The 13,225-nt window shown below is 34.7% G+C and overlaps 1 protein-coding gene across 7 annotated transcripts in view; it reads left to right on the top strand.

Annotated features, from left to right (window-relative positions):
* The first annotated feature begins 10,491 nt into the window (after positions 1–10,491).
* The window catches only part of LOC128992183 (dynamin), a 46,426-nt gene continuing 43,692 nt past the window's right edge, over positions 10,492–13,225 (top strand). For all 7 annotated transcript variants that reach the window (XM_054415642.1, XM_054415639.1, XM_054415636.1 and 4 more), the window contains exon 1: positions 10,492–10,764. In XM_054415642.1, coding sequence (XP_054271617.1) covers positions 10,601–10,764 — 164 coding nt within the window. In that variant the 5' untranslated portion in view covers positions 10,492–10,600. The remainder of the gene's footprint in view (positions 10,765–13,225) is intronic.

Raw genomic sequence — 13,225 nt, 5'->3', positions numbered from 1 at the left:
ATTTAATAAAATTTGGAAATTACATGAAAACTATAACTATAAACCTACGAGAAAGCTATACAATTTCAGAATCATTGGTCAAGTGTTTCTTTTATCAGACCAGGCTATCAATCAATCAATAAAATTCTTTATTTCATACGAAGTTCATTGCTAGCAATTTGTACAACAGTATCATCAATATGTCACAAGGCTGAACCTTTCATTTCAAGTGTAAACCAGTATCTCCTCACATACAATTTATTTGTCGATTAAGCTGAGTAGAAACAGAGATGCATCATTAAAGTAGAACTGTCCTCATTAAGTAGGTTTGAACTGATTGAGAGGAATACATGCAACTGAAGGGGAAAAGGAGCAACAAATGCACTAGTACTTACTAGTGTCCAATTACAATTTGATGGATTTAACCAAAACCTTTTCTACTGTATTTAACTTATTTTCAGCCGTTAAATTTCAAACAATACGTTTTAGCTACATCATATTAACATTATTATTATCTTCATCGTTTGAGTTCGGGTTTGCGGCAATGTATTTTTATGAATAAAACCTCTATATTGATACCAAACTTGACCTCTGCTGCTATTTGACTGTATGGGCTATTAATTAACAGCTGTGTCTAAGGATTATGTCGGTCTTAGTCACTAACAAGACTATACAAGATCGCGCCACTCATTCCACACTCATCTCCATTCATACTTGGCTTAAAATACCTACATTTGTATAGTCGTCATTTCAAAGACAGGTAAAAAAGTATTAAAAGTATTTAAAAATGTTGTCTTACTCTGTGTGGCCCATCCCCCTTAAGGGATAAAACGTGATAATAGTTTAAGACAGTATATATTTATGGCTATTATTGATATACCAAATCTCATTACTTTATCTATATTGGTAAAAATATTTACCCAATCCGGGACTTCATCAAACGAATCGTCCACACCCATTCTTTATATCAATTTCACTGCATCAATTGCTAAAAAAATAAGTGTAAACAAAGAAAAAGTAAAAGCAATAACATATCGTTTGTTTTGAGACAGCTGCTTGGTTATAATGACATTCATTTGAAAGAAGAAGTGGTTACATGTTGAAGGGAAAAGTAAACATGCTAGTAAAGCTAGTGACGTAATTGTATATGTTTATTATCCATATCGTTATCAGTTCTAATATCCTTGATAATTACCCACCCTCATTGAAACAATGTACATAGTAATTTGCATATTAATTTATTTAACCTATAGGTAAGATATTTAAATTTGAAATAAAAGTGATATTTTTGCCTAAATCAGTGCCCCCAAACGTAACCAGAACTGAACAAACTCCAAACAACCTTATTTTAGAGTTCGTAAAAGATGGTTTGTATAATTATTGCAGTAGGTCAATGATTTACTTTGTGTTCAATCTATGTTATCCCATCTTTGGATAAAATCCGGCTGAGGTTGTGGTAGTAATTTAAAATCGTGATTACTGATGGTTATTGCTTGATCTCCTTTTTTTATGACATCAATATTACCGGGCCTAAAAGGCTACCAAGATGAATTAAAGTATCAGGTAAATCGAAGATAAAAACGTGACAGGTTTTTTTTATCAACCACTTGACGGATTTTCACGGTTTTTGTGTTGAAAGAAAGATAATTTTGAGAACTAGGTAATGTCAAAGCCATAATTTTAGTTTAAGGTATCAGTTTTTTAGAAATTAAGTTTTAATTTTTAAAAAGTCTAGCAGCCGACGTAAACATTCTAGACCAGTTTTTGCTATACAGTAATACCATTTGCTTAACGCAACAGCTGTAAACATTCAGTGTTTTTTAAATTCAGTATTTGGATGAAATTGAAATGACATACGTATGGTTAATATATTTTTACTATGTGTAATGCTGTGATCATTAATACGTTAATTTATTCGGTAAGAGGATGACAGATTATTTAAATATACATAATAAAATACTTGATGTCCTAATTTATATTTTTGAGCAGTCTTGAAAATCTTTAGTTTGTTTTAGTGCAATATAATTTGTTATAACTAACAGCTTGTTGAATATACAAATATTCCATATTCTATAGAGATCTATGACGTTACCTATTTTATTTACTTTGTGATTTTGTCATTGATTATAGGAAATAAGTAAGATTCTATAACCATTGCTATATACGAATCGAAGCTACAGTTTTCAAAAGAAAGCTTATGAAAATGTTTTTTACTACTTCAATTTTTGAGGAAAGGTTGAGAAATAACAATGATCACATGCTTTAATTCATCTTGGCAGCTTTTTCTTTGAAATAAATTTTGAACTGCTTTAAACTATGCTTGAATTACGAACATAAATATTGATATAACTATATACAGTTTTAATGGACTACTCGATTCCCGTACGTAGGACGGGCCAACAGCTCGTTTTTATTTATTTTGACTTCAATAGTGCTTTTGTCTCATATAATATTGGTTATAAATAGAAGGAACAATCAAAGACATTAAAGTACTGGTAACTCTTATTAATCTACAATATATGGTTATGGTGTATTTGTATTTAATTTCATTTTAAGTATGTGTTTACAAACCCTGACTTTTTTACATTTATATTTTAAGGGAACAGATTAAACCCTGGTCTTGGTCATATGGCAAGCTTTTGTAAGTAATTCAATGGTAAATTTGAATGAAATCTGGGCCCAGATTCGACCCAACTTGAGATCCCCTAACTTCAGATTTGCAGTCGAGCGGCTCGGAGCAGGTGAGCCACTCGGGTGACTCGCCTGTAGGCAGTAAATCGTACGATTTTCGTAAACAACGATATTATGAACTGCTCAAACTGCACTCATTTATCAAGATTCTTTCGGTCTATTTGCGAACAAATTCTTTCTGCACACAGTAGTTCACTCAGACCAGACCTCCTTAACCATCCCATAAGTGGGCACCTACCGTCGTTGCGTTGATTCGTTCACAAATAACTATCTACATACAACGGGCGAACTAATGGTTCTTTACTTAACGAATTTCCAATGTAGAGGATGAGCTAATCACCGTATGTCTCATAGACCTAGGCCCGGTTCCCGGTTCCCTAGACCTAGACCGATTTTTCGTTTTGATGTCCCCAGTTTTTGTTTTGTATCTTGACATTGTCAACGAGCACATAATATAAATATTTATATTATGTGCTCTTTGGATATTGTACGATTGAAGGTCGTGGATAAAAAGACCTGGGCTTGGGCCGTTTTCTTTCCAACACGAAAAAATACAAATGGCGTAATCGCAAAAATAAAAACATGCTTTGTACATAGCTGAATCTATGTTAAGTGTTTTACGGGAAGGAATTTCTTTCATTCATCGAATGTAGGTCAGATACTAGAGTGAGGAGTAAACTGTAAACTTGGCCACTGCGCATGCTCTCCTCATGTATCGATTATAACATTAAACTCCGTCAGTATCCGAGTATTTGGCTCCGGCGTGAATCGAGCAAAGGCCTTCGCAAGCAACAGTTTGTTATCCCAGGGTGTAAATGGGTCATCAAATGTATAAAGGGGGCTTGAACATGATTATTGCCTGACATTCCCACATTTCGCATAACACAGCTACATTGCATGGCGGATTGCCTGCCATTCCCGATTCCAGCAATTTTACATCCACAAAGCGACTAAATTGTATTGCTTCAATTTTTCTCCCGGATATGGGCAATCCAATTATTTATGGAAAAACATTGAACACGATTATATTCTCACACAACAGTTATGGTAGATTCGTTTGGTATTTCGTACCTATTTTACACTATCCCACTTCAGTACGAAGCGATAAAATTATGTTGCTTGTAACTATTGACAGTTTTCCAATGTTATGGAGAATGGCTCTCAGCTAATGTTGGAAATAAAAGTATATTTACAAATTACAATCAAAGAGGTTTAACATTGATTAATTTTAATCTCCATAATTTTTGAAATGTAAAAATATTATTAATTTATGTTTTAACGCCATCCTAATGGCGTCTTGGTCCCGATCTCGATGGATTTGGACGTCTTTTTCGGGTGCGCTCGGTCATTCTCGTCTTAGTTCTAACCGATTGAATATATATTCATGTTAATTTGATCATTTCTTATTTTTGTTGGCTTGTATCGTTTTAACTGTTTGGTAATAGTACAATATCAAGTGGGAATGACTGGTAAATACTTCTAAAAAAGCTTTTTCTATAGCATTTTACACATATAAATTAATTTTTTGAAGAAAATTAAAACGATATAGTCGTAAATTTGAATCTAAGGAGGAAAAACCACCCTTCAGATGAAAGAAATTTTAAAAGTTAACTGAGTAGTTTGAGAGGACTTAAAACGTCTACAAGCGCAATAAAAGAACCCTTTTCATTTTTACAGAATTTGACATCAGCCGCTTTCATCTGAAGGTAAACATTTTTTAGTAGGTTATCTGCTCTCATTTGCACATATAGACATATTGAGTTAGAGTTGATACAGTAATCAACCTTTGTAACTGATTTTTATGTAGATCTGATGTACCATGCTTAAGCATTATTATGCCTTACTGGTACTCAGTATTCAGCATAACGCAACAATAGCTTATTCCTTATATGGGAAAGTCGTTAAAAATAATTAAAACTTGACCTTGAGTCAAAAGTCAGTCGGTAAGTTACCAATCTAAAATACAAATAACAAAGTACCTACCATAGAAGTATGATAGGTTCTTAAACTGCATTGTTGTAAAAGCTAGTTATTTGATTGATTACACATTTTATTTCGTCTATACATAATCAAAACATTTTTAAGATTTTTATCCGCAAAGACTTTCCAAATTTATTATATTGGAGAAATAAATCTAAGTTCTTTTCAAACATAATTTAATTTATTTTTAAACACTACCCTGTTCCTAGTCAAATAGCCATTTACTATATCAACCTGATGGTTAGTTGCAATACTTTTACACGAATCAAAAACTAAGTAAAACCTATAATTTCCAAGACAATAATTACATAAAGTAGTAATTGCTAAAAAAATACTAGAAGCTATTTTGAAAACCGATGTTAAGTGACTAAATCCATAAATATTTATAACATCATTTTACAAACGATTATATTAAGAAAATTAATGCCATCATAAAACTGTTGAAAGCCCAATTTCGTCATTTGGTACTACCCGGACCGGATGAGAGCTGACGATTGAAAAACGTCCTGTTTTTCTCCAACATCGTCATTGCATCTGAACATTGACTGAAGAAGAAGAAGAATCACAACATCTATCTCCGCTCTACTATCGCGCGGATTGCTTCCGGTCAGTCGTTCATCAGAGGAAATACAAAGAGTCGTTTGTTTGTTTCAACAGAAGCGATGCGTTTGAGCTTCCGAGTACCGAGATAGAAGATGAGTCAATATGAGACTGATTTAGTTAAGATTATTGCGATATGTCGACACGATTCACGAAACGATTCCTTTTGTTCCGTAGAAGAAATAAAACCCCTACTTATTTTAAGCTAAATATGCAAGGTGAAATGGAGATGATCTGTGTAGTTTTGTTACTGACCTAAGATCAGCTGTTTTATTAATCCGGATCATTTAGTAAAAGTCCAATTAATCGACAACGTGTAGTGTAAACTCCACAGTAAGTCTGTGTGAGTGGATTGGATCGTTGACCAGAGAATACAACAATTTGGAAATGTTCCAACAGCTGAGGGTTGAAATATGGCTTCGTTGTACAACTACAACTCCTAACCTCTTAACGATCTGTACACTAATGTGAACTACAGACCAATCTATTACATAAGACATACACTTATTTTTTAATTTACATGTTTATCTTATTTTAGGGCAAATCTTACAGTGTGCATACTGTACTTTTTTGTTGAATACCACAGGAAAAGCAATAGTTTTTAAGTAGACTGTTTATTTGGTAAACAAATTAAAGTTTGTGAACTCCCATAAGTTTTAGTAAAGATCATAACATGCATACTCCACGTATACTGGACAGAATTATGGTTTCGAGCCCAAACCCCATAAGTCTCCATGGTTACTATGCATACTACAGTGCTTGCAAGGGTGTCCTCACTTATAATTCAAGTAAGTTTAACCTCAGAATGAATTATTACTCTGAGGCTTAAAACAGAAAATACACTGCTAGATCTTAAGCGAATGTTGGTACCTCATAAGAACGGTGTTGATATTGACGTATTTTTGTGAGTAATTACAGGAAGTAAGGGAGGAATACCCCTCATCAGAACAGCCCCCCCCCCCCAACCACTCATTCACAACGGAGAAATCCACATCCCAGCTGTCATTTATGTTGGTAGCCATGACAGCAGCGCAATCAGCTGACACTCATTGTTACCATTACACTCGAGTCTTCCTAGAGCCAAGAAAAATCAATTGGCTGCTTGACACGGTCGTTTTGTGTTATATATTGTAAATATTGTGACATGATGACAAAAAACAACGCTTAAAACTTAGTATTATAAATGACTAGGTACTGTATAGAAATGTACATTACATTGACATGGTAAAGTCGTAGCCAGTATAAAAATTGTTATTAAACTTAGCCATTAGCAGAGTGCGCTTACGAAAATTACTGGATTCTGTCAACTATCACTCCATGTTTCCCCCCCACCAAATTCATAGGACCTTGGACGACTTATTGTTAACTATAGGGCTAGTTTACATTAACTGCCACTGTTACAAAAACTAGGAAGAGGTTTTTATCTGTAGCACACTCTCTGATTTTTTAAATCCCAATACGTTACTTAAACGTTCACAAAATATATACAGAAATTTGATTGTTTCAGTTGGCTATGTGCACATTGTAAAAATAACGCCCGGTAAACTTAACGTCCGGGAAGAGAGGCCTGAATGCTTTTCAGACCAGGAACAAGGCAAAGATTATCTCAAGATTACCCTACTAAAAAAGGACAATTTTCAAAAATTGCATGGTTGATGATGTACGGGTTTGGAAATGATCACTGGGAAAAAATGGGTATTTCCTAGCTACAAGGTAACTTCGCAGCTGCACTGTTAAATGTTATTAAATAGCAAAGTTGTCATACTATAAATTAAAACACTCCCACGAATACAGTGAAAACAGACAATGAAACGACAATGTCGCGTAGCTCTGATTTTTCTTGGCTCGAGGGCTAAACAGACCCATGGATACTGAATTATACATTCTATCTATAGGCCTATATGGTCCAGTTATAGCAAATTATTTTTTTTATGATTGTTTAATTGTTTATGTCAAATACTTTGATCAATAGTAAGCCGTTCTTGCAACACATTTAAAATCATTGTTCTTTATTCTAGATTCAAATCCCGTTGCAAAACTGGGGAAATTTGATCTAAAAAATAAATAAAACCATGTTTGTTTAAATAGCAAGGTTTTAAAGTACAGTATTCCCCGTAGGCACCCGCAGGGTATAACATTGTCGTAGTTACTGCAAAAGAATTAATTTCGACGGTTAGCTGAAAAAATAGAACGGGAATCAGCAGTCAAAACCTAGATTCTTTCAAATGTATACAAAAAATATTATAGCGTTATGTGTTATACCCTTAGTTCGTTTAGCAATACATAGCGTAATTGCTGTGCTACTTTGTGCCTCACCGTCAAGAACATACTTGTATTTGACAAAAGTATGAGTGAGTAGAAATACAATTTATTATTATTTACTTTGTAATTACCGAATACGAATACATCACACACAAGTGCCTGTGAAGTATTACATCACTGCCATTTAGATCGTATTTTTCAACAATGAGCATGAACACTATTCGCAAGACTGTGGGAGTACATTTTTCCTGACAATAATCACAGACACACGACTGGTCAGCCTTGGATAGGCCAATGATGACGTCACCGGCGATTAAATACGTGAGTATTGTAACAACATTTCTGTACAACACCTTCGACTTTGGATAAAACTATACAGTACATGGTACATTCCCATTTTAAACTTTTAGTTCATTTTAGAATGAGCAACGACAGAATACGCTGATGAAATTATTGATTTCGGTCGATTACGCCAACATTTAAAATCGAGCCAAACTTTCGACGCCTGTTTTTTTCCTTTTTTTGTTGCACCACTTTCGAAGCATCAAAAAGCTACTACCTTTTCCCAAAATCGAACAGGCGACCTTTTTGATTTTCATGCGAGCACTATAATATGTAAGATGGATCCTGTCTCCTGACTCTTCTTTAAACATTAGTTAGTCCCCAGATAGGAGGTAGACGAAGGGTCCATGGTCCATCATTCAGATCGTAATGACCACTTAGCTACCCAGTTCAGACCACTGTGGGGGAAAAACATTAGTAATAGTTTTAAATTAGCGTTATTTGATCGATAAAAGTAAACAGCAAATGTAAATAAGCGATAGATGAGTCATAACCAATTGCTGGTAACAGGCTACGACGGCGCCGAGGTCATTGCCACAGCTTATCAATGACTGATACCAGAGTAACCTTGTCCGAGCGACGCGGAAACCACTCCAAAGGAAACTAACTATAGTAACCATATGCTCACCCAATTTTAGAAAAGAATTAATGAAAAGCTGCAACTTATGCATGTTTAAAAGTAACAACCATTGGTACGATATCAAAATTCAATAACTTAAAACGCTTAACGTGTACTAGTACAGTAATCTCTACAATATCTACAACAAAATTTGTCTTAACGAATGTTTTGATAGATCATCGGATTTATTTGACTTGTCCCGCATTCATTCATCAAATGTGAAAACTGTTGCAGTTGTCCTGTGTAAGGACTTACATGGAAATAATGCAGTGACTCACCTGAGTCCTTACTGCCTGTAGAATGACTCATGACTCATGTCCCCCGTATATAATTTTTTAATGCACGTGAGTTAATTTTCGTCATACTGCATCAAAAACAGCAGTTTTTAATGCATGCGTTGCGGTTGCGGCTCTAGAGTAGCATAGGGAGTAAAAATCAGCTGTTGTAAACCGTTGTTAATTTCAATTGTGGCAATCGTATCGATTGAAATTATTTTTCGATTGGTTTATTATGTATGTTTAGCCTATTGTCGATCGCTCGACATATCGATGGTATAAACTGTAACACAATCGTAATAGACGAAATGATTGAATAACCTAATAAACAGCTGCTTAGTTGCATTAGCAGAATTAAAAACAAGCTAGAAGTTGTTTTGAGAGGTTACCTGTACATAAAAACTATTTCGTTTTCTAGCTTAATTTGTTAATTTATGATGCAATATGACGAAAAATATAGTTTACCACACGGGCAAAAAGTGTCTTTGTAACCCTCGCTCCATTTCCGACCTCGGCTTCGCCTCGATCGTAAAACTTGACCTCGGGTAAAAAATAGTCACTTTAGGCCCTATAGGGATGAAATATACTACATTTATTTACTTTTAAATTACTGTAACTGTTTTCTACACCATTTCCAATTTTATTTGAGAGATATACAGTTGTGTTTATTTCAGAACATGTTAGTCAATTATTTTTTTTTAGAAATATCAAATAAAATTGAGAACAGTCAGTTTATTTGAGAAGGCATCAGATGAATTTAAGAGCCGTGAATTCAATTTAAGAAATAGTTAAATGTACATACTTGAGAACTTGTGATTTAATACTTTAATACATTTCAATGAAATGGCGACCATAAAGTAGGTATTTAAAGCCAAGTATGAATATGGAGATGAGTGGAGGCAGGATGAATCGCGTAATTTGATAAGGAAAAATAAATATTCAACTGATTTTTATCAAATTCTCAAATTAAAAACTCACATTCTGAAATTAAATTAACGATTTCTCGATTCTATACTGTATAATACTTTCTCAAATACAATTGACTATTCTCAACTACATTTTTTGTTTTATCAAATTTAACTGACTTATCTAATTTACATTTAATATCTTCTCAAATACAAGAAATATGATTCTCAAATACAATTAAAAACTTCCAAAATAAATGTGGAAAAGGTGTAAAAAACACAGGTACATTTTTATCACGTCTTTTTAATTTGAGAGTTTTATCTTTAACAATAAAGAATTTAAGCCGGATTTAGTTTTCCATTTAAGGTTTGTTTTATTATTTTACTAGCTGGATCAATTTAGGTAATCTAAAGAGAAAACGATTTTATAAATCAATATTTTCTTTGTATGCTTTATTAACTATGCCACTAGGAGATGGCACGAAATTGTGCTGAGATCACACCGAATTCCCCGAATGATGACTTATTTGTTGTCTGACACACAGCGAGTAGATCGGAATGAGCCACTATATTTTCTAAAATTTTAACTAGATTAATTCGCAATTTGTGATGGAATAAGTTTTCAATATTAATTTATAGGCATCGGGGTTTACATACATGATGCAACACTTATAATTAAGTTTTATGCATATTTTGTAATTTTATTTTATTTATTGTAGATTATAATTAGCGCATCCATGCCTCTTTCTCATGGAGCTGAAGTTTTGCTTTGAGGCAGCGCAGCGCACGGCGCGGCAGTAGCAGCTGTTTCATTGATCCTCGACTGTTTGGAGTTCGATAGTCAGAGAGCGCGCTGCATTGTGGGCTGTCGTCGGCCATATTAGTTTTCCTCCCCGAAGTGAAAATCTTCTGTTGTGGGGGTCAAGTTGTGCAAGTAATTTTTCACGATGGCGGGTAACGTGGGGATGGAACAGCTTATCCCCATCGTCAATAAACTTCAGGATGCATTCACCCAGCTCGGAGTGCATATGCAATTGGATCTTCCTCAAATCGCAGTAGTGGGTGGGCAAAGTGCTGGCAAGAGTTCCGTGTTGGAAAATTTCGTTGGCAGGTAGGCTAGGCCTAAGATGTTTACTCACAGGTTTTACCATAGTTACCCCTTATTCTAGTTTGGTTACGCAAAATGGTCAATAAACTTGACATTTTATTATGATCACGCGGAATCTCGTCCTAGAAGTGGGCGCATCGGGTCAACAACTTGTTATTAAGCATTATTGATTGTTACATTGACTGACAGGTAGCCTATGCCTTGGCATATTTAACTTTAGTGGGTCACTTAATTCGATGCTAATTCCTAATTACGGTGATATTGCTAGGCTATCTTTTATTAGCCAGTCTACAAGGTAGGCCTAACTTATGCCTCTAATCAAAAGTAGGTTTAGGCTAAGTTACTAGCCTAGTCCAATATAGGCCTACCTGAACACTTTTGGGCAGTGTAGCCAGCCAGCCATACCATTTTATCGAAGTAGTCACAACTTTGAGACAATGTCCCCTGAATGGTGGTGTTGTTGGGTACAGTTTCTTAACTGGGCTATGCTAATACCGATTGTCGATTCGATTAGTAAACCTTCAGTAGATTTTTCGCAGAGGATAAGTTACGCGTCCGGTAACAGGACGTGGATTAGATGTTCGGCAGTTACTGTCATAACCTAACCTAAACAACCAAACTGAAAAGAATCAAATGAAGGTTCAATTCTCTTCATAACATTAACCCTCCGAGTGTTATTTGTCGGAGCTTCGACACATAACACACTTTGTGTAGTGTTTTGTGTCGAAGCTTCAACTCACAAACACTGTTTACGGCCAATGCTCTATGACTGACAAAATCGGATTGAACTGGATCGAGTTAGGTACGGTATCGTTTTATTTGGCACATTCTAAGCTTTCTCCCTAGGTCTGTCTCTAAGCCCTTTTTTTTCTCGAGCCGATCATAATTGTAGCAGACAGATGACGTGCGTATTTGTAAACAGCTTGGTTAACCTCGCACCGATGACTGATGTGTTTTATTATGTTTAATGTATCATTGTTTTAGTGTTAAAAATCAAAAGTAGGTAGTGATATACGTGGTGCATTATAAGAAGATTTAAGTGATTTTGAAGGGCTGGTTGATGATCCTGAAGAAGTAGGTAGTGATATTGATGTAAACTATCAGCCAGATTCCTAGCTATGGTTAGGCTATGCATTCTTAGCTAAACTCTATGTACCGAAATCTGTTTTTTGCCCATAACTTATTTATTTGCAAATCTACTTCCTTATATTAGGTACATTATTATATTTTTGGAATCATCATAAAATTTAGAACAAAGTGGCTATTTTCAAATATTTATAGGCCTATAATTTATACAATTTCATTGAGCGTGAACTTATTTTTTTTTTTGAAAATTTTCCAAAATATTTTTTTTTACCTAAAATTTTTTTGAAACAAATGTTCCTTATGTTTTATGTATAATATTGAAGCCCATGATTTTCCAAACAAAATGGTAGATAGAACAGTATAATTACCGGTAACATTGTCTTTAAGCTTCTCAGATCCGTTTTAATAAAACCTTGCAAATGCGCAAAAAATAGGCAGACATAAAGGCCAAAACTAGGGACACTCGGAGGGTTAAATTATAAATGCCAAAAATTCTAACAAAAGATACGTACAGTTAAGAAGAAATTACATTCAAAGAAAAATCTGTGACAAAAACTTAAAGAAACCGATGGGTTTCGAACCAGGGACCTCTTGGATATCAGCCGAGCACTCTATCCACTACACCACGAATAACGCTGGCCGAACATCGTATCGTTGTGGTAATGGCATTCCGGGACCCCACAACCCGGTGACGTCACTACCGGACGCCTAATCCACGCCTGGTTACCGGACGCGTATCCTCTGTGTAGATTTTTTCACTAACGTATCAAGAAGTTTGGTTAAGTTAGTTAGGTTAGGTTATGACAGTTTAATTTTATAATTGATATAGTAAAAATATCATTCGATTGTTAAACAATATTTTCAATTTGATAATAGTTTCAATCGGTAGGCTATTAAGTTAAGTAAGCTTAGCATAAGTTAGCGCAGTTAAGAAACTGTACCCCGAAATAAGATAATACTGTTCTAAACCAACCTAATTAACTACCTAACTAAGTTAAACTTGCTGTGTAACATTTTAAAATTCCGTTTGATAAGTTATACCTCACATGATTTTTTCGGTTTGAAACGGAATTTTGAAATGGTAAGTTTGGTTGGTTAGCCTATGTTAGGTTGGTATTTCCAATCCAACACGACCACATAAAATAAGTAATTGAATGGAAACAGCCTTTAACTTAGTTACCAATAACTTCAACAAATAATAAGGCAGTAAGTTTAAGTTAGGCCTTGGAAACAACAACTTATACGGTAGCCTAACATGTGTTTTAAAAATCAACAAGCTGTACAATTAAAAAAAAATTAAATTGCCTAGCCTAACTTACAATCATTTAGGCCTATCGGTAAGTTGTAACCCAATCGTATGTTGTTACGCTATCTAGGT

This window comes from Macrosteles quadrilineatus, unplaced genomic scaffold (assembly GCF_028750875.1).
Source record: "Macrosteles quadrilineatus isolate MER2022 unplaced genomic scaffold, UCM_ALF_1.0 Scaffold_4__1_contigs__length_99947679, whole genome shotgun sequence".
Taxonomy (NCBI): Eukaryota; Metazoa; Arthropoda; class Insecta; order Hemiptera; family Cicadellidae; genus Macrosteles; species Macrosteles quadrilineatus.
Note: the sequence above shows the minus strand (reverse complement) of the source record. Positions and strands in the feature narration are given on the sequence as shown.